The following is a 26,467-nucleotide window of genomic DNA, read 5'->3' as shown; positions in this document are numbered from 1 at the left end:
AGAGAGAGAGAGAGAGGAGGGAGGGAACCAAAATGTCTGGACTAAATAGGGAAATGGAGCCCCTGGGCTGGAAAGTTCAGGGTAGAAGGTGAGTTAAGTTAACAGCTAGGGACTGAGGGATGCTGGGAGAACCTGGAGGCCAGGTCCATTTTGGTATGTTAAATACACACCTTAGCAGCTTGTCTCAGGTATGAAACCCAACAACGTTGTCCTTGGCTGACATGACACTCTCTGTGTAGGCCAGCCGTTCTCAATCTTCCCAATTCTGTGACCCGTTCATACAGTTCCTCAGGTTATGGTGATTCCTTCCAAAACCATAAAATTGTTTTGTTGCTACTTCATAACTGCAATTTTGCTACTGTTGTGAATCGTATTGAAAATATCTGATATGCGACCCCTGTGAAAGGGTCACTCTGCCCCCAAAGGGTTGTCAAGGCCCCCAAAGTTGAGAACCACTGATGTAGAGACCAGGCTGGCCTAGAACTCCCAGAGATCCGTCTGCCTACCCCGTGCTGGGATTAGAGGTGTGTGCCACCATGCTTGGCCTGTCTTTTAAAGGAGAAAGTTTAGATTTGGGAGCAAAATAGCCTTTAATTCTAGGAGAGAAAAAAAATGTACTGTATGCTGGGATTTTTTTTTTCCCTTTCTAGTTTCACTAGTCGTGACTACGTCCGCCACCTGATATTGGTTCCCACACTTTGCACATTTCCTCCTTGATCTCTTGGTCACCTTAATGAGCATCCTCTGAATTGGATCCCTCAAGCCCGCTGGTGAATTTTTTATTTCTGCCACAAGTTGAGTTTCCATAGTTCTTTCTTGTCCTCCCAATGCTTCTCTCTTTGCTTCTCTCTTGCTGATGTCTTCGGTTATCTCGTGGGTGTGTTCGTCTGAACTATCAGATGATCATTCTGAAGATGTTTATACTCCCTTGCCCGGGCCGCCCTCCACCCCGGACCCCACCCCCAGATTTCTATCTAGGGAACGTTGCTGACTCCTCCTGCTGTTCCAGTCTTCCCCCGCACTTGCTTGGCTGGACTGTTGTTAGAGAACCTCGCTGTTGCTATTTTTCGGTCTTTGTTACCCAAGACTCCAGCTATTTGTGAAATACTTCAACCAGAATATAAATATTACAGATTTTTTTTTCTACCTGTAAAAAGAGAAAAAGAAAGGGTGGAGGTGGGCCCGTGGATGCGTGCTCGGGGCGCTTGTGCAGGGCCCTGTGTTCAGTCCTTACCCCTGAACTCTCAACCTGCCCGAGCATGGAGGACTCCTGTTAGGTTTGCGTGAGAACGTAGAACCGGCTGAAGACTTGGCGGGAGTCTCATTCTCCGTATGGACACTCAGCTCTGCGTAAACTGCCTTTTCTGTCTGGATCTCCATCCTGAGTTGGACTATTTATTTATTTATTTATTTAATTTATTTTTTTCAATGCAGTTTATTCAGGAACCTTGAACAATCATCTGACCCTGGGGAAAGCCAGCCCACAGCTTAAATAGCCTCTGGGTAGCCAACACCAGCGTGCCATGTGGGCAATGCAGATAGGTCCACATACATGGAAGCAAGCCAGATCCTCAGCCTTAGCCAAATGTGGAGTTGTTCGTGACAGAGAGCACTCACCATCGGGAAGCTGGAAGGCGGAAACCAGCTCCATCTTTAAGGCGCGGCATTACGCAGCTCTCTACAGTTCCCCCTTTTTGTTTTAGACGCATCAGGCAAGAGTAGAGGTCTGATCTCTGATATTAGAAATAAATTGGGACTTTGTACTGATGTTCATTTAGGTGTCATCCACCCAAAGAGCATCAGACCTGTCCGATACCTTTTTCTCAGAGGCGGGACCTGGGGCATCAACCCGCATGCAATCAGACATGCTCTTCTCTGGGTCGAAAGCAGCTGACCCTGAGTGCAGTGCTTAGCTTCGCATCCTGAGCGTAACATTTTAGCTTTTTATGGTAGCCAACCATGCTTGGGGAGACTGTCCTGCTTCAATGGCTGTAAAGGCCTGAATGGTCATGGCTGCATTACGCTGTTGTGAGACTCTAATCTTGCATATATACCACAGGCAAACCAAGGAAACCAACACCAGAAGGCCTGCTAATGCTCCCATGCCCGCCCATTCCTTCAGATGATTCATGGCTGCAGCAATCCATGATGATAATCCTGTGGCTAGTCCTGTATCCAGTCTGGTAGAATTTACCGTGACAATGGCCACTCTCAGTTGCTCCATCGTAGTATCGAATTCTCCAGTCCAATTACCTAAAATATAGCTAGACAATTGTTTAGACAGATTTGCAGCACAGGAAAAATTCTCATGTATGCTAGTGACTCAAAGTCCAGCATACTTTCATTGACAGCCAAGTTGAGCGATTTGCCATAGGGTATCAATTTGCTCCTGCACGAGGTCAATCCTCTGATTGAACACCATCAAGCCTCCTTTTAGTTGAGCATTAATTTCTTTTTGTACATCTAAGGCATGAGCTACATTGGCTAAAAGATTATTCGGGGTCTGAGCAGTCTGCACAGTATGACTCATGGCTAATGCCACGGTGGTAGCTCCAACAGCCGCCAATGAGATGGCAGTAACAATGGTGGCTGTAATTCCAAGATCCCTCAATAAATGGGACCTCATGAAACTGAAAAGCTTCTGTAAAGCAAAGGACATCGTCATCAAAACAAAGCAACCGCCTACAGATTGGGAAAGAATCTTCACCAACCCTTTATCTGACAGAGGACTCATATCCAGTATATATAAAGAACTAAAGAAGCTGAAAAGCAGCAAACCAAGTAATCCACTTAAAAAAATGGGGAAGAGAGCTAAACAGAGAATTCTCTGGAGAGGAATACTGAATGGCAGAGAAGCACTTAAAGAAATGCTCAACCTCACTAGCCATTAGGGAAATGCAAATCAAAACAACCCCGAGATTTCACCTTACACCCATGAGAATGGCCATGATCAAAAACTCAAGTGACAACACATGCTAGAGAGGTTGTGGAGAAAGGGGAACCCTTCTCCACTGCTGGTGGGAATGTAAATTTGTACAACCACTCTGGAAATCAATCTGGCATTTTCTCAGACAACTAGGAATAGTGCTTCCCCAAGATCCAGCCTGAGTTGGACTTAGAACCAGTTCGAGGTGCTTGCTGAGAAAACAGTCCAAACCTGTAGTGAGGCTGGGGGAGGCTTCCTGTTCCCCTCCTGAGGATGAGGCGGGTGGGAGGATAGGTTAAAAAGGCCCATTTGTTCCAGGGTTTAAAACCAAAAGAGAGGTAACTGATTTGTAGTGTTATTTCCCTCTTCCCTCCTGCCTCACCTTTGCCTCCTTCTCTAGAAAAACCTTTGTGGTTGAGATGAAGTTGGCTCTGGCCCTTCCTGATTTAGGATGGAGCATCTGTTTGCTACTGGACTCTAAGTTCTCTGCCTTCCAAGCACGTGTCCCTACATCCTCCCTCAAGGTTATTTTGTGTGCTGGTAGTTAAGGACTCACTTCGGGAGAGTGTCACTGATACCTGCTGGCTGCTGCCAATCAGGCGGACAGTCACATGTTCCTGTGCAGGCTCCGCCTGTCCCTTGCATGGACTGCAGTTCTGTGGGACTGGGAGGACAGGGAAAGCAGGAGGCTGTGATCTTTTCCGAGATTAGCCCCAACTCTGTAAATAGGCTCACTTTCGCCTCGCCTCCCTTCCTATCCTTAAACCAAAGACTTCAAGATGTCAGGGGCTCCTTTTGCTCACAGGTTTATTACATGTATGGAATGAAGATGCTGTGTAATTGAACTTTAGCATGGGAGTGGAGGTGCTATAATTGGCAGAAGAAAATGCAGAATTAAGGTTTTCCTTGTATTAGTCTGTTCACTAATTCCAAAACCCCTTCACGTTTTAACAGAAATTGCAACCCATGTTTTGTAAACAAGAAACTTGTAAGAGGTTGAATATTCTGAAGTCCCCTCCACCCCCAGCTGTGGGCCTTTTCAGCTGGTACCAATTCAGCATCGACGCACACTGGATTCATCTTCTCAGTAGTGAGGTGAAGTTATTTCAGTCAGGAAAACCGGAAAGCTGGTACCAAGGAGGTCTGTCTCCCCCTCATTGTCTTCTGGAAGGGAAGGCATCCCAGCAGCACCTTCCAGGAACTGTTAAAGCTGTGTGCGGAGAGATAATAGTCCCACCTGGATATTCTTTTCTCCGAGTTGCTTTTCTCAGTTGGGCCGGAAGATAGTGGTCATTGCCTGTCACTGTGGTTTTGACTGGGGGGGCCTGATTATTAACCCAGCCGACCTCACTGCGGTCAGTACGGTGACTGAGGAGAAAATTGGACTGTGACGTCCTTGACCCTGTGGCCCAAGAACTAGGGATGGCTTCTTTTGGGCAATGTTTCACAGGCTGACTTTTACAGCAGAGCCACGCCTATCCCAGTTTTTAGTGTAGAATCTCCTTGGCAAGGTGCACAGATTGTTCCGATAGTTCAGCAAGCGGGTCCTATTTACTTGATTCTTGTGCTGACATTTGGGAACCATTATTTTAGGGGCGGGAGGCCAAAAACCAACTCAGACTCTCAAGTATTTGCAGAACTCGGGGTGGGGAGGAGCAGGGGGTGACAAACAGAAGCCCGGATACCTGGCCAGCTGACCCTATCCTGTCAGTGAGACTCCACACCTCTGTTTCCCCTTCACCAGGGATCTCCTTGCTCAGAAGAGATGGAAATGTCAGCTTATGTCTCCTGCCCACCAAAGCACATGTGTGAATGATACATATGTTGTACGTTATTTGAACAGTTGCGGTCACATTTTATCCGTCTGTAGGTGTAACGCATGTACAGGCAGATGGTTGTACTCTCATTTCTCATTCTTCTCTGTATATGTGCACGTGTGTTGTGTGTGTGTGTGTGTTTGTTCACGTGGCTATGTGCACATGGGCATGTATGTGTGGGCGGTGTGCTTGTGGAGACCAGAGGTTGGGGACCTTCCTCTGCCTCTCCACCTTTATCTATCTATCTATCTATCTATCTATCTATCTATCTATCTATTTATTTTAGACAAGGTCTCTCACTGAGTCTGGAGCTCACTGATAAGAGACGAATCTGCCTCTCTGTCCCCCTTCCCTCTCCCCCTACCCCAGCCCTGGGTGACACTTACAGATAAGTGTCACATGCACCTTTTACAAGGAGGTTCTAGGGGCCCAAACTCGGTTCTCATGCTCACAGGGCTGGTGGTTTACTGACTAAGCCATTTCCCAGCTCCCACTCCTGTTTTTTTTATGTTAACATGTTCACCTATCTGGTCACCTAGGTTCTGTTTTAAGCCATTGAGCCATTATTAGAGTCAGTATACAAAGGCCTTGGCTAGGCCCTGAGGAACTATAGCAGCATAGATAGATATAACTCCTTTTCTCAGGATACTGGTAGCCGCTCATTAAAATTATTTTTTTAACTTTTAATTGACATAGTAATTATACATACTTATGGAAATCAGTCTCTCTCTCTCACCCACACACATACACACACAACATGCACACATAGCAGATCAGAACAACCGATGTGTATTTGTTCATGTTGCGAACATTCAGCATCCTTTCCGCTCGCTCTCTGAAGAGTGTAACTGATCGTTGGTGTCCTGTTGTTTTTGCACTGTGCTGTGAAACTTGGGCTTTTCCTGACTGTACCCCTTGTCTTCTAACGGCCCTCACTGTTAGGCCTTCTTGAGACTCCAGAAACCACTATTCTGCTCTGTTTTCACGAGACCAGCATTTCTGCCTAGGAGTGAGAACATGCAGTGTGCCTTTCTGAGCCTGGCTCCTCTCACTTAACACCATGTCCTCAAGCTGCATCCATGTTATTGCAAATGGCAGGTGTTTCACTTCACTACTGTAAATGTTGCTGTGTTGTCCATGCAGGTTCTTTACCCACTTGTCCACCGATGGATTTCCAGCTGACTCCACATCTGGGCTGCTGTGAGCAGCCTTGCTGTGCACCCGAAGGAGCAGATGTTGTACAGACTCAGCTTCACTCCGATTCTCTCCCTTTTGGCGCTGCCCCTTTCCCCTCATTGTTTTTGAGAAGTGAGACAGGCTAGCCTACCTTCTTGAGCACATGGTCCTCTCCAGCTAAGGTCTAACTGTGTAGCCTAGGCTAGCCTTAAAATTCCTTTTCCTCCTGCCTCACAAGTCTGTGCCACAACACGCAGTTTTAACAGTTTTTCTTTTAAATCAGACATATGTTTTAATGTAAAATTTGCCTCATTTATTTGAAAGTCATTTATAACAAATTGCATGTATTTTATTAACTCTGTCTCCTTTAATTAAAAATACACTTTTCCTTACTCTGATTTCTTTTTAAACTTTTTATTGTAACTGAGTGGTGAATTCTATTTCATTTTTCCATACAGTATGTTCTGATCTCCTCCTTCATCTTCTCCAAGACCCTCCCCTTCCCCCGACCTGTCCAACTCCAGCCTTCTTTTACTCTCTCTTCAGAAAACAAAGAGGCAAACAAACAAGCCAGAACAAAACAAACAGAAGAAAAACAATAAAGAAAAGCATGAAAATACGAAAGCATGAAAAACAGAACAAAAGAAAAATCATGCAGAGACAGAGGAACATACACAAAACCCATAAAAACACAAAACTGGAAACCATAATATGTAAACAAAAGACCAGTAAAATATAAATGGCCCAAACAGAATTATGAGACCAAAAAAAATGTTTTTTTCAGAAATACCATTGAGTTTGTTTTGCATTGGCTCTGCACTGCTGGGCATGGGACCTGCCCTTGAATATGTTAACTAGACTTTTATAACAATGGCTGTCTTAGTTTTCTATATTACAGAAATAACAGATGCTTGGTACAAATTGCGGAGTGGTTTTCTCCATAGGAAGCCATTAAAGGGTTTGCAGCATAAAACTATTTTGTCAGTGTTTTGTTTTCAAAGGTCACTTTGATAGCTACAAGGAGATGGGGTCAGGGAGAGGGTAAAAGTTGCTGACAGAACAGACAAGAGCTAAGTGTAGTCATGCAGAGCAGCGTGCAGGAGATTGGTAGGATGGCACGAGAGTGGAAGGACAGAGTGAGAAACCTCAGTACCGTAGGGTGCTGCGGTGCCGGTGTAGGGCAGAGGAGCAAGGGTGCGGTGGGAGGTAAAGGAGAAGGGACTTTTGGGGTGTGTGTGTAGAGATATAACTGTAGCCCTACTGTGAGCTGTTTTGCCATGTGACACTGTCACATGGACAAGGGGACACAGGAACCTGGAGGTGAGAAATGAAACAGAGGCAGGCATGGGAGCAGAGACATGCTCAAAGATGCTCTGGCACAGACCGTGGGGGAGCCCCAGGCGTTTCCAGGAGGGGGGATCCCCTGGAGGAGGAGGAGATACAGTAGAAGAGTCCAGAAAGATGGAAGGACCTCAGGCACAGAAGACCCCCCGGTAATTGCAGCGCTTGAGAGGCTGAGAAGGAAGAGGACCTTGACTTCAAGGCCAGCCTCAGCTACGAAGGTGCCCAAAGCTAGCCATGGTGCAGAAAAACCTGACACCCTCTCCCCGCAACACATTGATCAAATGGCAGCAAGAATGTTTAAAAGTTGTCTTGGTCAGCCATGACAAAGATCAGGAAGATGTCTGTCTGTGAGGCAAAAGAAAAAAGGAGTAAGATAAGAGGCTTAGTGGCATAAAAGCCATGGTCGACCTTTGCCAGAGCACATGGAGGTCGAATGCTCATTGGCGGGGTGCCAGCTGTACCTAGGCACTCATCAGTAGAAGTAAGGATTTGGACTATGTATTTTTTTTTCTCTTTGTGTGTTGCTGGGTATCAATCTAGGACCTTGCTCATGCTAAGCGGGCGTGTCATCATGGAGCTGCCTTCCCAGCCCTTAGGATTTTGGACTGTGTCACCGTGCAGTAAGTGCATCGGGAAAGGCGGAGTAAGGTTGTTGCTTTGACTCCTTACGATAACCTTATCGTTATCATCTTATTCTGATCATAAAGCACCACATACTTAATGTAAAAGTTTTAAACCTTAAAAATATAGCCGAGAATCATGCCCGTAACTGTGTTTCTTTATGCTTCGCCACATTTTGACATATGCCCTCCAGGATTCCTCCTTGCCTTAGCACACGCGCACATGCACAAACACTTAGCAGCCCCTTGCAGGAAGTCGGTTTGTAGGGACACGGGCATGTCAGATCGCTTCCTCTGAGCTGTGTGTGCTGCTGAGGACTGCACCTGTCTCTGTCAGCAGTGGCCCTGCCCACGGCTGAGTCTTGCCGCTCTGTTGGACTGCAGCATTTTCTGGATGTTTGAGCTTTTTCTTAGACATTGTTGTGCTCTTCGTAGTGAAAGATTATCCAAATGCCACAAATGCGTGTGCCCTTTGAGCCCACAATTCCACTCCAGGAATTTTGCAACACTTGGTATATGCCCAAGGGTATATCTGTCAATGTCGTTGTTCAATGTGGATGTGAAAAGTATCGATGATGGGAAGAGTAAAGGATTAATTAAGAAGGCCAGTGGACATGGGAGCCATGGGTCCTGGTTTGAGGTAGCTTTGTGCTGAGATAGAGGGGGGGAAAGCCACTGTCCCAGAAGGGGTTGGGGTGGGTGGAGGGAGACTGGATCCTCAGCATTCCTGTATCCACAGGGCTTGCCCAGTGCAGGCATTCAAGCAATTTTGCTGCTTAGATGAAGAGTCCGATAATTAGTCGCCCTTTCCAGGGAGTGTCCATGGGAAGACATCTATTGTTAAGTGTGGTTTTTTAATTAAATGTCAAGGTTTCCTACTGAAAGGAGTTGGGGTTGTGGAAGGGTCTTTTTGCGAGTGAACAGAGAAGACACCCAATTTAGCCGTCAAAAACTTTTAATGTTTCATTAGCATATCGTAATTGTACATAGAGGCCTTCATTATGCCGTTTTCGTATATGTGCATAATGTGTTTAGGTCATCCTCTGACTCTCTCTTTTCTAACTCTCTCATCCGCTTACTCTCTCTTTTCCTCTTTCCAACCAGCCCCCCTTCCACGTTCGACATGTGCTTACGCCTGGACACTCCCGCATTTGACCTGATGAGTTTCATTGTGGTTTGTTTCCGGGAGCGTGGCTGGGAATTCGTTTACAAGTTGTATACCCCCCCGCCCCCACGATTACACCACTGAGGAAGGTCTCCCCGAACCCAGCAGTCATTCTACATGTAAATCCGCAGAGATAGGTAGGGCCTCATGAACTCCAGCTGCTGCTCGGACTCGGTGTTGGCTAGCCCAGTCTTACGGGGATCCTGTATAAGTTAGCTACTACTGAAGACGCTACATACCTTGGCCACAGGTCATAGAGAAATCAGTGTAAATCAATGGATCAATGAGGTCAGTCGTATAACAGCCATCGTATGCCTGCAAGTCAGCATTCTGTTGTGTCCCTGCTTCTCGAGCTTTTAAAGTCTTTGTGCCCTTTATCTGTTATGTTCTTTGTGCCCTGGAGCGGCTGTTATCAATATCTCATTTATGGCCAGGCATTCAGTCATCACTGCTGACCACTTAAAAACAACAAAACAAACTTCTCTAACCGAAGCTGGCAGTAGCTCTAGTGTACAGTGTAGGGGCGTAGACACTGCAATTTGGAATGCCATTTGACGGACACATCAGGTCCATTTAGCAAAACAACATCAGTAGCTTCCTTCCTCAGCCCTTGCTCTCCCCAGCCCTAAGCTTCTGACTCTTCTAGGCTCAGATGTCAGCTCTCTCAGGGGCGGCAGGCCTCAGATCCAATTTAATAAAGCAGCGGGTTACTCCCATAACACTCACTCCTGTTTCTCCTTGTCTGCGTGGCTGCCACTGTTGCAGGCAAGGTCCAGGCTGAGCAAAACTATTGATGGCAGTTTTCCGTCAGCGTGTATGGCACCTTTCAGGGATGGTTAGGCCAACGGGAGGAGACTTCCGGTCCAAATCCACTGATTTACGTTGATTTCTCTATGTCATCAGTAATAGGAGCTAACCAGCCAGTTTCAGTGGGCAACTAAGAGCAGTAGCGATTATTTGTAATTATCTGTATTGTTTATGGCATCAAGGGTCTCCTCAGGGAACAACTCACATGGAGGAAGCCCAGTGATAGTTTCTCATAGCAGGTTTATTTGCCTACACAGGGCATGTCTGTTCAGACTTTTTTCTCCTTAAATATGGTTTTGACTAGCTTATCAGCAATCAAGATTCCCTTTTGTCTTTTTTCATATATTAATTTTGGTTGATTCTGTTTCCTTCTCCTCCCTGTCATTTCTGTCTCCTTAAACCTTAAACCTTTCCACTTCCAGTTTCTCCCTTCAGCTTTTATACCATACATTGGTATTTCCTTCTGCCTTTTTTTTGTTGTTGTTGTTGTTGTTTTGTTTTGTTTTTTTTTTGGAAGCAAGTGCTTCAGAAGCTTTGAGAGAGAGAAAGCTAGACTAGAGAGGAAGAGAGAGAAGGGAGATAGATAGCTAGACAGACAGACAGACAGACGGATAGATGGGTGCATGTGAGCTCCTCCAGTGAGAGCTGATGTTAAACTAGACATCTTTAACCTCCCTTTCCAATCAACCTGCAAGATCTGTGCTTCTTGTAGCTTTGTGTCATGGCACTCCATTGACATCCGTTCATAGCCACCACCGCTTTCACTGTTTTGGTTCCATCCCCAGATGTCTTACCAGTTTGACCTCTTAGATGGTTTCTACGGAAGCATCCATCAGGGCTTGGTTTGGCGGGCTAAGCCCCATGGAGCCCTCTGCTGTCCATAGCTGTCCACTTATGTATAGCCATCACAAGTAAGTGTCTCAGTAGCTTTTATCTTTTCTATTGCCAAGGTCTACTACAGTGCAACTGCCTATTAGATAAATGATAGTTATTTTATGTGTGCATGTGTGATGCATAGATAGACTCGGCACATAAAAAGAGCTGCTGGGGCGTCTGAGGTGGGAGGGTCAGAAATTGTAGGCCAGTCTGGGTAATTTAGTGAGATCCTCTCTCAAAATAAAAAGGCAGAAAGAGAGCTGGGGACGTAGGGGTTGATAGATTATTTGTCTAGCATTTATGAGGCCCTGGGTTAAACTTATAGCTGAAAATGTGTGAGGCTGTAGTTTAAATCACCAGAACTGGAAAAGAAAGGAAGAGAGAGAAAGAGGAAGAGAGGGAGGGGTAAAATGACAAAGACAAAGTAGATATTAGATAAACTTAAAAAGGACCCAAAAATGAAAATGTTTGACCTTGAAACAAGTAGCAGAATTATTACTCTGTAGGGAAGAACAACCTCAGTCGTGTTATTCCTGTCATTAACAAGTTAAGTGCATGTTTAAGAAATCCAAAATAGCTCAAATCTCTAAGGTAATGAAGCTGCATTCACACACTCATCATTAAGGATGCCAAACGGTACCACATTGTGGTATATTCAGGGTAGATGTGTCTGAACATCATTAACTACATCTGGCCCGTTGAGGATAATTGCAAGATTGAAGTCTCAGTTGAGGTTTGAGAAAAGAAATGGTCTTTGGGGTCATCGAGTAAAGAGCCTGGAACTGGATGTAGTGGTTGGTACCTCTTGGATCTGCAGGCTTGCCTTTTGTCCCTTCAGCCACCGGGTCAGCATCAAGGAGAGCAAGAGCGACCAGCTCCCTACCACCACCTCAGCAAGAAAGAGCAGGAAGTTACAAAACACAACTAAACAAAATACCAGGAAAATGAGAGCTGCAGGGAGCTGGTTGCTTCTAGTTTTACATGACCTCGCATTTAGGGCTGAGAAGCGCTCTCGTCAGAAAGTGGCAAGGGCAATCACACGGAGTCATTGTACCGCAGGGACAGTCCGCTGAGGAGGTTGTAGGCATCTCAGGCTCTGAGATGTCACCCTTGGTGCTTTGGTGTGAATGCCCTCTCCCTCCATCCAGGTCTCAGTTTCCCTCAGAGCAGCCTTAACCACAGTGCTTAGTTAGCTCCTAGGCCGACCGTTTCCACCTCCCCTTCATCCTTTAGTGTAAGATTGGCAGGACTGCACTGTGCCCCAGTTCTGAGAAGGCACCTCAAGGCTCTGGTGGGAGGCCCGAGAAGCTGGGCTGTTGCTGTGGGACTGGCCCCATAGCCCTGGGTGATGGCAACACGTGGGTGGTGGCCGACCGACCTCAGATCGGCTAAGCTGTTTAGTTTTATCTTCTCTGAAATATTAACTAGAGCTAAAAAAAAAAAAAAAAGAAATCGTTTCAGACTTTTGTTGTCTGTCTTAGTCTGTTACTTATTAACTAGTGGCTTACATCCAAAATATAGAAGTGTTCAGTGGTGCGAGCATGAAAATGGGATTTGGACGGCGCTGGCTCATTTGCTTTCCTTCATTTTGGTGGGGGCATGCTTTCTTATTTTCCTGGAACACAGCGCCCTGCTGTCTGCTCTGTGGCTGAACTTCATACTCAGCCCCATACCTTCTTAATGTTTTCTGTAGCGGGGCGTTCAGTCAGCTGCTGGCATGTCTTTCTTGGCTTTCTACGTTTGCATATTTCTTCTCCTATGAGTACTTGCTGGGTATTCCCCGAGTGTAGGCACAAGCTAACACCACACTTTATTCAAAACAAGCCTGGGGGAAGGATTGTTTCCTTTTAGATGCTAACAGTGAGGTTTAGAAAGCTTGAATATGCTGCCCCGTTCAGTCAGGAAACGGTGGGCCTGGGGTCTGAGTTCAGATCTGCCTGCCTCCAACAACCAGCTCTATAGCTGCTTTATCTAGGCCCATGGGATGGAGAAGTAGCTGGTTTCTGGGCGCAGTGCCTTCACGTGTTGGGGTTCATTGAGGAATGGGATGTGGAGTGATGAACGGTAGATCTGGGCGTCTGTGAGGCTCCCTGTGAAAAGCACGATGGAGGGTAGATGTGCTAGGATGAAGCACTTCCCTTGTACTCACGTTTCATGGTCACTGTAGAAAATACAATTAAAAATTGTATTTTAAAATCACTTGACCGCACTGCATATTTTGCTTAACTTTCTTTTTATCCCCACAAGATCTTAGGTCATATGATACGTGGAAGCTTTGTTTCATCTTTGAAAATAATACATTGTGCATTTTATTGGCCCCTGGCGGAGGGGAATGTTAGAATCTTGGCAGCTTGTGAGGTCTCCACCCATTCCCACCCATTGCAGGGCCCGTCTCCAGCCTAGAGAGGGTTCTCCTCAAAGAGGGCGGGTGAGGGGCTGAGCTGCTCTGTCTGTAGCGATTTCCTGCTGCCTGGCACAGCCCAGCCAACCACAGGCAGCAGATGTTTTTAAGCTACTTTTTTCATCGTGGTAAAATATATGTAACCTACAATGTACCATTTTAACATTTGTAATTATGTGTCTCAGCAGCATGAAACACATTCACATTGTGGTCTGTCCATCGCCATCATCCAACTGCATATTCTTTTCATCTTATAGATTTTTTTTTATCTTGCACCCATTAAACCTCGCTCCCCACATTCCCCTCCCCTGACAACTACCATCCCATTTCATGTCTGTTTGGAGTTGACCTCTGAGGTACTTCATATAAATGGAATCATACATTTATCATTTTATGACCGATCGTTTTACTTAGCATAATGTCCCAAGATTCTCCCTTGGGTGGCATGTTTGAATTTTCTTCTCATTATGCTCCGAAGTACTATGCTGTATGTTCAGGCCACATTTTGTCTGTATATTCATCTGTTGGTAGACATGGCTTGCTCAGCCATTCACTGTTGGGCCTTGCTACACATGGTATGCATTTCTGCTTTTAATTTTAGGAGGGATTCAAACCGGTTTCATAATATAGCTCCCCTCTGAAATACATTAAATTTTTTTCTGTGTGACTCTTCTCTAAATTATTTAAAAAAAAAAAAACCATTCTTACTATCATACAGCTGTATTCTAGCACCTAAATATTGCTTTCTTTACAATTACAAAAACAAAAAGTGTAACTCATAGTGAAGATTTTTGTGATGCATCAGACTGCCCACAAAACTGAACACAGCCAGCAATGTGTGTGTCGTCCACACATTGCTCACACAGGTTTTGGCAATGTTTGTTCTGCTAATTTAATCATGAAAAATACCATATCATTTTTGATTTTGTGCCCTATTACCCAAACTTAGGATTCCTTTCCTGGGGTGGAGCTATAGGTTATAGGTGATTTGTCGGTGGTGTTGATGTGGTGGGGACTGAGCCTGCAAGAGGGTGAGAAGGGTTGCCTCCCACCCTCTCCCCCTACCCATTTCTCCTCTAGCTGCTCTCCATTCTGAGGAACCAGCCTGCCCCCTGCTCTGCACGTTACAGATTCCTAATTCCTTACAGTAACAGTTCAGGAAGTGCTCGAAGGAATTTTCTGGTCATGCTCTGGATGGTTATGCCTGACGGATTTGAGCGCTCTTGATGACGTGCTCGTTAGGCGCACTGCTGTGGACCTGGTGAGGCCGTATCTTAGTATACAGGATCACGTAAGCGCTCTTTGTTTACAAGTTCTGAAGTCTCCACATGCAGAGTTTGGTTGTGGAAGGTTTAAAATAAGAAAGCATGAACCTGCGCAGGCCTCTTTGTTTGTTGTTTCCTGTCATTCCTATGGTATGATTATTATTGTTATTATTATTATTTTCAGGTTGTAAAAACTGATTTTGAAATCGGGCCTGCTCTGCTAGATTAAGCGTGGAGTTAAGCCTCAAATGTGGTTTGAGTGTATGGGCAGCGTGAGTGGTGTCTTTTTTTCCTTCCTCGACATGTACAGTCACTATAGTGGAGGAGCTGACATTCTGGCCTGTCAGCCATTTCTCTCTCAGGTGAGAACTAGACGGAATCTCACCCGAGCTGCAGCCAACAGCTCAGCTAGGGTGGAGTGCATTGTAAAGACGGCCCTTCCCCACCGAGGCTGAACCCCTCAGATGTAAGGTGGTCGAGAGCCTTCCAAGATGCGAACAGGGTGTCTTTCTCTAATGAATACCACTTGTCTTTCATAGAGCCTCAGCTGTTGCACACGTGATTTAAAAAAAAAAAAGCCAAACAATTAAATAACATTATTCTTCACTTATATAATTGGTTATTTTAGCTTAAAGATGTGTATGAAACGGGAAAGGTTTATAGAAATATAAAAGTTGATCACGAGGATTTCAAGGTGCCCCAAAGTGGCCAAGATAGTTTTGAAAAAGGAGGAAGTGAGAGGATTCACATGAACTAATTTAAAAATTTAATACAGATCTGGGCATGGTGGCCACACAACTTTGTTCTAGCACTCTGGGGGCAGGGGACAGAGGCAGGAGGATCACTGTGAGTTTGAGGCCAGCCTGGTCTACAAAGCAGGTTCCAGGACAGCCAGGGCTATACAGAGAAACTCTTGTCTTACCACCCCCCCCAAAAACAAAACAAAACAAAACAAAACAAAACAACCAAACAAAACTTAATGCATAGCCACAGCCATCAGCAGATTCGGTCTCTGCACTGCAACAGAGTGCAGGTCCAGACTTAAAGCTACATCTTTATGGCTTGTTGAGTTCTCCACAAGAGCAGAGAAGAGTCAGGGGTCTCTGATAGGTGGTGTTTTGTTAACTAGATTTCTACACACAGGGAAAATGAGGCTGAACTCCTACCTCATACTTTATATAAAAAATAATTCAAAGTCAACCAGTAATGTTAAAACCATAAAGCTCTCAGAAGAAAACAAAACCAAATCACATAACCTTGGGTTTGACAGTGGCTTCTCGGAGAAACCCAAAAAGCTTGAGCAACAGAAGAATTACAAAACAGATCATTGCATTTCTTCAAAATTAGAAACTTGTGAATCAAGGGATATTATTGAGAAATGAGATGTTTTTTAGGAGTAATAATCAGAAGTCATCTGGTAAGCATCTAGTAGGTCTTTAATATCCAGAGTGCATAAAGGAACTCCTGTGCTCCACAGAAAAAAAACAACCCATCTGAAAAATGGGGAAAGCTCTTGAGTTGACACTTCTCTAAAGAGTGCCTACAGCTGGCCAGTGGCAAATGAAAAGAATCACAGCATCCGGTTATTAAAGAAGTGCAAATTAAAACCCTAATACCATTCTGCAGCTACCTAGATGTCTTTTAAAAAAATATCAACACGGAAAAGAAAAGGGCGTGGAGACTTTGGAACACTCTGTATTGGGATTGTCAGACATGGCAGAACTCTTTGGCAGCTCCTCTAAAAGCGAAGAGTTACTGTCTGACTCTCCAATTCCAGCTGTGGGTTTATACTTGGACTAATTGAAAAGTGGGGACTTAGCTGGCCACCGATAGTCACCGAGGCGCTGTTTGTGAGAGCTCAAAGATAGAAGTAACCTAAGTATTCACCAGCAGGCCAGTAGCCAAGCAAAATGCGGTTTGCATGTGCAGTGGAATCAGTCGTAAAAAGGATCATGGTGAAACCTTGAAGCACTACACTAGGTGGAATACTAAGATAGACATTGGATTGCAGAGATGGCACAGTGGATCCAGATTTGATTCCCAGCACCCACACTGTAGCTCTCAACCATCTCTTAATTCCACTTCCAGGGGATATGATGCCCTCTTCCGGCCTCTGTGGGCGCTTGCATGTATGATACATGTAGGTAAGATACCCATACACGTGCAATAATTTTAAAAGACAGATACTGTGTGATTGCAGGTGCGTGGCATATGTAGAAGGCAAACGAATAGAAATCAGAAAATTCTTAGAGATTGCCAGGCAGAGGGAAAGGGTAATTGGGAATTATTGCTTAATGGTTGCAGAACCTCTGTCTGGGGTGATTGATTAGGCAACAGTGGTTGTGCAGCATCGGAAATGCGGCTAACGCTACTGGAAGATCCACTGGAAACTGGCTGGCATTGGTCATGTGTATATGTGACTGCTACAAAATCTCAGTTGGTAAAAGAACAAATGACTTCAGCGTGTCCGTTGTGAGTTCACGGCACACGGTGGGGTTTTCCGTAAAGTGTTACCTAGCCCTGTGGGCTGTGAGAGTGGACGGTGTGATGGTGTTTTCAGCTTTCCTGAAGCAGATCTGTTGGGCTTCTGCGACATTTTCAGAGCTGAGTTGTTGGGGAGGGGTGTGGTGGCAAAGTGTGTTTGTAAGAGGAGCCAAAAGTTGGCCCTAAGCTGGGAATGTGCAAGGCTAGTGTTCACCGGAACTCTTCTGGGGGACGACGCTGTTTGTGGATGAAGGTCATCCTTAGAGTTAGTTTCTCTTGGACTGAAACCAGGAAGGACAAAGGCTTCCTTCCCATTTTGTTCTGCTGTGGCATGCCTCGTGCTCCTGGCTGGGGAGCTCAGTGACAGAGAAATGGGGAGGCTGAGAAGGAGCTTGGGTCTCTTCCTTCCTGCAAGCGTTTGCCAAGTATTTGTAGAATATTGTCCAGAAGAGACGCGGTGCCAGGTCTCCTTTGTGTGTGCAAGTCTCCTGTGGCCCACGCACCTGTAAACATTGCTTTCTTCTTATGTAAGCAACTGCACTCACTAGGAAGAATTACAAGGTGCTGGGAGCTCGTCCTACTTTTCTTCTTGTTGCTGTGATAAAACACCGCGGGCAAAAGTGGGGGAGGGAGGGGTTTACTACAGTTTTATACAGTTCCTTGTGGAGGGAGGGGCAGGAATTCAAGGCAGGAACCTGGAGGCAGGAACTGAAGCAGAGTGATGCTTACTGGCTCGCTCTCCTAGGTTTACTTCTAATACACCCCAGGCACACCAGGACCACCTGACGAGGGATGGGACCACCCACCATGGGCTGGGCCTTCCACATCATTCATCAACCAAGGAAACGCCCACAGGTCAGTCTGATGGGGGTGTTTTCTAAGTTGAGGTTTGCTTATCAGATGACTTTATCTTATGTCAAGTTTGAAAACAAAACAAAACAAAACAAAAACAAAAAAGCTAACCAACACAACTGATTTGACACACACACACATCACTATTTAAGCATAAACCTTCCTTTCTTGTCCAGAGATGTCATGTTACTATTATGCTATAAAACACATCATAGAAGCGGGGTGTGGTGGTGCAGGCCTTAAATCCCAGCATTTGGGAGGCAGAGGCAGGCGGAAAGCTGTGAGTCTGAGGCCAGCCTTGTCTACAAAGTAAATTCCAGGACAGCCAGGGCTACGCAGAGAAGCCCTGTCTTAGGAAACAATAAAACAAAAAATCCCCAAAATAAACAAGACCGAAAAACAAACCTTAGTGTAAGTTTGGAAGATCCACAGTCTTTAAACATGACAGTCTCTTAACGGTAGACTCCTTGTAAGACAGAAACTATGTTACATACTTCCTGTTTCGAGAGGGGAGATGTAGTGCATGGCCACCGTCTGAATAAAGTAAGAGCAAGCTGTACATTGAATCCCATAGCCAAAGTGCTTGGCAGCTCACAGCACACCTGCTAGGCTCCAGCGGGCTGCTTTGCAGAGCCGCTGCTGTCCTTGGTGGTCACCCAGCAGTCCCGGCATCTGTAGTATGCTGGGCCATTCACAGGCTACACGTCACCAGAGGCCTCCTGGCCTCTCTTAAGGACTCTGACCCTGCCACATGTTGCTAAGCCTCAGCTTCTCTCCGAGACCCTTTCCATCCTTGGGTCCCTACTGCAGCCAAGGCTGGATCTTTACGAGTGGCCTCTCCTGGCCTCTCAGGGTACCAAGTCTCATCTGCTCTTCATGCCTTCAAAACCAGTGTCATGTGGGAGTGGGGGACTGTTCCACATTTCCTAATTCAGCTCCACCCGGCTTCTGTGTGCTGACCCTGAGGAACACACCCTGAAGATGACCTCAGCGATGCTGGTCTGTTCTTAGTCAGCACCAATTTCTCAACGTTAGCTGACCAGATGCACACACTCTTCATTCAGAATAGCATGTGAACGACCCTGCTAGTCTTTGACGACCCCTCCAAGTTCCCTGTGGATCTCCACAAGCTGGGACTCCGTCTGTAGTCCTCCCCAGAACAACACTGACAAAGACTAACCACTACGGTTCCACCATTAATACTCTTCTCAGCTGTGACCCTGAGTGACCCTATTTCAAAATCCTGCTGTAGCCACCTGTAGCCTCGCGACCTCCTAGTACTATGAGAAATAGCGTTCACTTGTCATCCAAGCACAGTAGATAGAGTTAAACTGAGACCAGAGAAAGGGGCCCTGGAAGCTGGAGGCCGCGTGACTGTCAAGGGTGGCACGGGATGAATAGGTTAGTCGGTTAAGTGCCGTAGGAATGAGGCAGGGCAGGCCAGCCTTCTTCTGGAAGGCAGGGGCTGCTGGGAGAAGTGTCTCAAGTGTGTTAGCGTGGTGGCTGGTGAGGGCTGGCTTTGGGTATAAGATGAGCTGGGATCCAAGTTCCCGAGGCCTCTATCAGGCAGGAGGAGAAAAGTGCAGGAGTAGAACATGTTGGTAGGCCACTAGTTGCTCAGCCTCTCTGGCTGGTTATATAACTGTGTCCATTGTCCCAAGGTGACACAGATCATTCCCTCCAGTGCTTCTTGTTACAATTTTTTTTTTTTTTTTTTTAATTTACATCCACTAGATCATGAAAGTTTCGAAGGCAACTTCTTTACTTTATTCTTCTCGGAGTCATTTGTACTCCTATCAGGGTTTGCACTCTTGTGGTCTGTGTTCAATCCCTGGCACCACAGAAAGCCCACGTGTAAGTAAGTACACACATATGCCTGCTCCTCCGCTAGCTCGTGAGCCTGTACGCTCGGCCGCGTCTTCATTTGGTAGAACTTCTTCGTGAATGCTCTTCCAGTGGCTGCTGCCAGCCACTTCTACAGCATTCCCCCCACCCCTTTGGTTTTCAAGACATGTCAGGTTTTAGAGGAAGGACTTTACATAGCTCAGGCTGGCTGCAAACCTCTGTAGCCGAGGCTGGGTTTATACCCTTGGTCCTGCCTCCACTTCCCCTCCTAGTTCTCCTTCCCCCCCTACCCCCCCAGTGCTGGGATTACAGTCCCATGCCATCTCACCTGGCGTTAGTCTGTTTCTATCTGGCCGTACGTACGTTGGCATCAGGTTTTTTGCTGATATTATTTTGATTTCTATTCACAGTGCTATTTTAATTTCTTCAATTAATGTATTTAAAAGATGTACAGTTTTGCAGTCAGGCAGATTCAGAGTCTAGTTGTTTTACTTTCACTTGTTGATTTGAGGTGACTGACAACCTTAAATTATTATTCATCTTCTTAGGAAAATAGAATAAAAATAGGAATAGATATTTTATCAGATTTTGGAAATGCCAAGCACAGACTAGTATGCTCAGTAATCTTGCATTTTCATTTTTCATATCATTGAGTTTGTATATGCAAGCCCATTTTATATGTACATAGTGTTCAATTAAAAGTATTATTCTTTTGAGTTTTCAATTATTTTTATTTTTATTAATTGCAGTTTATTCACTTTGTATCCCCCTGTAGCTCCCTCCCTCCTCCCCTCCCAATACCCCCCTCCTTACCCTTTCTTTACCCATGTCCCTCCCCATGTCCACTGGTAGGGGAGGTCCTCCTCTCCTTCCTTCTGATCCTAGTCTATCAGGTCTCATCAGGAGTGGCTGCATTGTCTTCCTCTGTGACCTGGTAGGGCTGCTCCCCCTCTTAGAGGGAGATGATCAAAGAGCAGGCCAATCAGTTCATGTCAGATATAATTACTATGGAACCCATTTGGACACTGAACTGACATGGGCTACATCTGTGCAGGGGTTCTGGGTTATCTCCATGAATGGTCCTTGGTTGGAGTATCAGCCTCAGAAAAGACCCCTGTGCCCCGATTTTTTGGTTCTGTTGCTCTCCTTGTGGAGCTCCTGTCCTCTCCAGGTCTTACTATCTCCCCCTTCTTTCATAAGATTCCCTGCACTCTGCCCAAAGTTTGACTATAAGTCTCAGCATCTGCTCTGAGACCATGCAGGATAGAGCCTTTCAGAGGCCCTCTGTGGTAGGTTCCTGTCCTGTTCCCTGTTTTCTCCCTCTTCTGATATCCATCATCTTTGCCTTTCTGAATGGGGATTGAGCATCTTAGCCAGAGTCCTTCTTCTTGATTAGTTTCTTTTTTTTTTTTTTTGAAATTGATTAGTTTCTTTAGGTGTACAGATTTTAGTATGTTTATCCTATATTATATATCTAATATCCACTTATGAGTGAGTATATACCATGTGTGTCTTTCTGCTTCTGGGATACCTCACTTAGGATGATCTTTGGTACAGAGCTATACAGAGAATTCTCAATACAGAGCTATACAGAGGAATATTGAATGGCAGAGAAACACTTAAATGCTCAATGTCCTTAGTCATCAGGGAAATGCAAATCAAAACAACCCTGAGATTTCACCTTACACCCATAAGATCAAAACCTCAAGTGACAACACATGTTGGAGAGGATGTGGAGAAAGGGGAACCCTTCTCCAATGCTGGTGGAAATGTAAACTTGTACAATCACTCTGGAAATAAATCTGGTGCTTTCTCTGACAATTAGGAATAGGGCTTCCTCAAGATCCAGCTATACCACTCCTTGGCATATATCCAAAAGATGCTCAAGTACACAATAAGGACATTTGCTCAACCATGATTGTAGCAGCTTTGTAATAGCCAGAATCTGGAAACAACCCAGATGCCCCTCAGTTGAGGAATGGATACAGAAGTTGTGGTCCATCTACACAGTGGAATATTACTCAGCAATAAAAAACAAGGGAATCATTACATTTGCAGGCAAAAGTATTATTTTTAAAGTATGGGTGTTATCCCTGTGTCTATCTGTGCACCATCTGTGTGCCTGGTTCCCCTGGAGGCCAGAAGAGGGTGCCAGTTTTTCTACACCTGGAGTCACAGATGTTGTGAGCTCTGGGAATCGAACCTAGGTCCCCTGGAAGGTCAGCCAGTGCTTATTACTGTCAAGCCGTCTCTCTTGCCCACTTGACCCTTTGCTTTTAACAGCATGCTTTTGAAATGTCATTGGTATCTTTGTGTGGCCCTGTGATATCACCAAGGAATCACCTTTATTCCAAAGATCTCTGTGTCAGCCACTTTACTTTTCTTCCACAGATTTTCTGGGAGGCAGTTTTGTGTTTTCTGATAGGTAATAGGCCATCTAATCTACAGGCTGATAGATAAGTGATTTTATCGGCTACTTTGTATCACAATCTCTGTAAGCGTTTCGTAATCAGGGCAGTAAATTGGAGTCACTCCTGTTTAATCAGTATACCAGTGACCACACCACTGTCACTTTTATTAACAGCGTCAGCAGCCGTGTCCTTTAACCCATTCACATGGCCAAGCCTGTACGTTGTTTTATTGGGTCCTTCACTTTACAGTGCTGAATAAGTCAGAATTAGCTCCACCTTAAAACTTTTTACACTGTGTTGACAAAGTCTTAAAAATATACTCAACATCCTTCCATTTAAACTAATTGTTGGGCTTTCGATTTACCATTAAGCTGATGAAAAGTGGCTATTTTATGGGCTTCTTTTGACCTAAATATTCAGTTATTTGATTTTTACTCATGGTAATCCAGTTGCTAGTATTCTTTTTTTTTTTTTTTACTTTTAGATTGTTTTATTGTATGTATGTGAATGTTTCACCTACATATATGTGTACCACAGGCATGCCCAGTGTCTGTGGATTTCGGAAGTGGGCATCAGATCCCCTGGAACTAGAGTTACAGAATGTTATGGATGGCCATGTGAGTGCTGGGAATTGAATTTGGAACCTCTGCCAAAGCAGCCTGTGCCTTTAACCGCCAAGCCTTCTTTCCAGCCCCTCGTGGATAGCATTCTTACAGCTCTCCATAAATCTGTCTAGCCTGCAGCTTGCAAATTATTCTGAAGTTAGCCTCAGTTTGTCTTAGAGAGGGGCCTTCGTCTCCTCAAACCTCCTGAAGCCAAGGTTTGGTAAAAGGAGCCTGACATTCAGTTGCCGTTCACTGCGCACCTGCACGGAATTCTGTTGCTGTGTCAAGACCGCAGGCCTGCACCTAGAACACTCTCTCCAGACAGATAACGTAGGTGCACCCAGGACTTTTTATGTACCAAGTGCTGAAACTAAGTGAACTGATGATACTGTATGAACTGTTTCATACAAGGCACAGTGACAACACTGACAGCATATTCCGGAATCTGTTAGGTAAAATTATTATTATTATTTAAATTAGCATGGTTGCTATTTCCTAAGTATTCTCCCATTGTTTTTTTTTTTTTTAATTCGCCTTAACTTTAAAACTATTTTGTTGTTGTTGCAAAGAAATGGATCCCCCTACCCCCCGTTTGTGTTAGGTTATCTGAAATGAGAGCTGCAAAGGCTTCCCGAGGCCCCGAGCAGTGGAATATTAACTACTGTGTTAGCATCATGTTTCATTTGCTTCTCAGCTGTGCTGGGTCCTGGGAGAAACAGCTGCGGCTTTGCCCCACCCACACAGCATGTCGGTAAGGCCATTTTCTTTTTATTTACTCAAGTTCAGTTTCTCTTCTGCGTGGACGCTGACTGTGACGGTGTTTTCATTATGAGAATAGCTGGAGCCCTCGGCAGCCCTGCACTTCTGCAAATCATTCCCCTGCATCCGAGCCTGTGACTTAGGAGAATCCCCTGGGAGCTGTCTGTCTTGCTTCCTCTGTCACAAGGCACAGTGAAGACCTTCTTAAGTCTGTCTGACTTTCCCAAGGAGGAGAGGAGGAACAAAAGGAAACGCCGTTGAGATTTTGACCTGAGACACATAGAAGATAAATTGCACATCTCATCCTGTAGGAATTTAGATAAGATGTCAAACGGAGTCACGCCACCTGATTTATAGTGCTCTCGTAGAAATACATGCAAACATGATTTTTCATTAACTTTATAAAGCAGTAGATCATAAATGCCACGCTATCTTTGCTGTCTTCGCTGTCTCTAAGTTAATGCTGTAGAAAGGTTAGGTCCTTAATTCTAGGTGTGTACCAAGCCTGGTGTATAGACAATCATGGTTTAGGACAGTGGTTCTCAACCTTCCTGCCTCTGTGACCCTTTAACGCAGTTCCTCATGGTGTGGTGACCCCCAACCATAAAACTATTTTCACTGCTACTTCATGACTGTCATTTTGATGCTGTTATGAATCATAATGTAGATATCTGAAATGCAAGGTATCTCATAGGAGACTTCCCCAAAGGGGATGAGACACAGGTTAGGGACCACTGTTTTGGTCATGAAGGTCTGCAGGAATAGAATTATTTTGACCAGCTGTTGTTGGTCCGTTGAAATGTTCAGTTCATTGGCTCCCTCCCGTCTAAACGTAACTGGCTGTATGGAAATCGGAGACCTCCTGCACGGGGCAATGCACCCACCTTGACTGTCACCTTTGGGAGATGCCTTCAAGCCTTCTCTCCCCTCCATTCCTCCTTTCTTCTCCAGTTCTTACGTCGGGTCCCCTGTGAGCTCCTCAGAAGAAGTGGTCACCTGCTTGTGCTGGCTGTCATTTCTACTGGCCCTTTTCCTCGGGTCATAGGGATGCCAGCACGTGAGTTAAATGTACAGAGATACTCGGTGTGAATCAAACATGTAATTCAATACTGGGATTTTTTTTTAAACAAGGTACAAGTAAGTCCTAAGTATTGTGGCAGAGACAAATTGTCTCCACTTTTGGCTGATAACTAATCTTTGTAAATAATCTTAAGGTGTCACTATGCAAGTTGGGGTGTTCTTTTAGGCACTGAAAAGAGGACTTTGTTCGCATCGATAGGAACCAGCTGTTTCACAAAACCTTTTTGTGTTCTCAAGGACTCAGGTGTGTGGTAGCTTGTAAAATTCATACTACTACCACAGGTAAAATTGAAGGCCCTTTCTAGCTGTTCTGTGAGGACCATTTGAGAGCATGTGCTCCGGATTGTCACGTGTGCCTTATTCAGCTCTCTCTGAACATCCTTGACCTTATGCTAACGTCAAGGCCTCGTTGTCGAGATATGGGCCCATTGATAAATGAGAATATGTAAACCTCTTCAGACAGTGCACTTAACTAGTGAATGCCTCTTTAAGTTAAGGGTGTTTTTCCCCCCCTATACAGTCCAAGTTATATGATTGTTTACTAATTCCTAGTATCATCTAACACTTTATTGTTATTTGGAATTTCCTAATTTTTTTAAGTGCTCGCAATTGCTCTAACTGCTGAACAAACCCAGCACACAACACTTTCTTAACGAAGGTTTTCACTTCTTGCTTCTTTAAAGCTATTTGATCCAGAACCACACAGAGTGTATGGTTGGCTTGAGTTCTCAGTGTCCTTCACACTGGGCCAGCCCCTTTATCTGTGTCAGGGTCCTGATGACCACACAGGGTTAGACGTGGCGAATGACCCACATCCTGGCCTTGGCTTCTGTATCCCCCAACACTGCAGTCACCTAATACTGTGGCCAGTAGTCACCTGTGGCTGCCGACCTTGTGAACTGTGGCTCATCCATACTGAGATACGTATTTGTAATACACCCCGAGTCCCCAAGACTTAGTCCAAGAAAAATGTAAAATAGTTCACTGGAAGTCTTTAATATGGACCGTGTATCCAAATGTTAATGTATCGTTATGGTTTAAATTATATTATTATAAAATAGTTCGCTGATAATTTTTAATATAGACTATGTATTCAAATGATAATGTACTGTTAGGGATTAAATTGTATTATTGTAATTAACTTCGCTTGTTTGTTATTAGTTAAATGTATCTACTGGAAAATTTTATTTGACTCCCATTAAATGTCTGTCAGATACTGATTTTTCCATATATTTTAAAACAGAAAATGACTGCCCTCATTTGTGTCTCCATCAGTTCCCTGAGAGACCAGCAGGATAATGAGCTCCTTAGCTACACTATAGCATTTAATTGCAATGTAGAGGCTGGTAATTTTCCATGCTAGACACAACCCAGAGCACTCTGAGACCTCGCCACATGGGTGAAATAGTTGCTGAAAATTTTGGTAGTAGAGAGTGTTCAATAATCTCAGACCTGCGAATGAGCCTCCAGTGCTGAGTATCATCACTCCTGTTGCTGTGTGTAGCCAGGGACATTTTTGCTTTACTTATTTTCCTTACTCATTTATTTGCAGTGCTGGAAAACTTTGACCAGACAATTGTCTGTCCCACCTTTGGCTCACTGGAGAACCAGCAGGATTTCCGAACTCCAGAGTTTGTAAGTACTTCATTTTAATTTTTTTTTAATTTTTAATATTTATTTGTTTGTTCCGGTTTCTACTCTTCAGTGGTTCAGTCCAGCACAGGACCCCTCAGTGACGGTCTCAGTCTTGGTGTCTCCGGGGAGCAGGTTAACTGAACGTGGGCATCCCAGCATCGTGAGCTCTGGGTTGGCCTTTCACACTCTATATGTGATTAGCGACAGGAAGTCATTCCGTAGCAGGAGAGCAAAGAGATGTTTGCAAACTCTCCTGCTTTGCTGGCCGATTCTGCTGGTGTTGGCTTCTGCTCTCTGTAACCTTGGAAGAAGGTCTTGACCGAGCAGAGACGATGCTTTGGCCAGTGCTGTTTTCCGCCGTGGAGCAGCCCGTTTCTCCTTTCCTTCGGAAGCCTTCGG

At 45.0% G+C, this 26,467-nt stretch overlaps 1 protein-coding gene across 2 annotated transcripts in view; it reads left to right on the top strand.

Moving 5' to 3' along the window:
• Positions 1-26,467, top strand: part of Ano6 (anoctamin 6) — a 162,244-nt gene that overhangs the window by 41,286 nt on the left and 94,491 nt on the right. For both annotated transcript variants that reach the window (XM_060388748.1, XM_060388747.1), the window contains one exon: positions 25,986-26,068. In XM_060388748.1, coding sequence (XP_060244731.1) covers positions 25,986-26,068 — 83 coding nt within the window. The remainder of the gene's footprint in view (positions 1-25,985; positions 26,069-26,467) is intronic.

Source organism: Meriones unguiculatus, chromosome 8 (genome assembly GCF_030254825.1).
Source record: "Meriones unguiculatus strain TT.TT164.6M chromosome 8, Bangor_MerUng_6.1, whole genome shotgun sequence".
Classification (NCBI taxonomy): Eukaryota; Metazoa; Chordata; class Mammalia; order Rodentia; family Muridae; genus Meriones; species Meriones unguiculatus.
The sequence above is the reverse complement of the archived record's forward strand: the minus strand, read 5'-3'. Positions and strand labels throughout refer to the sequence as shown.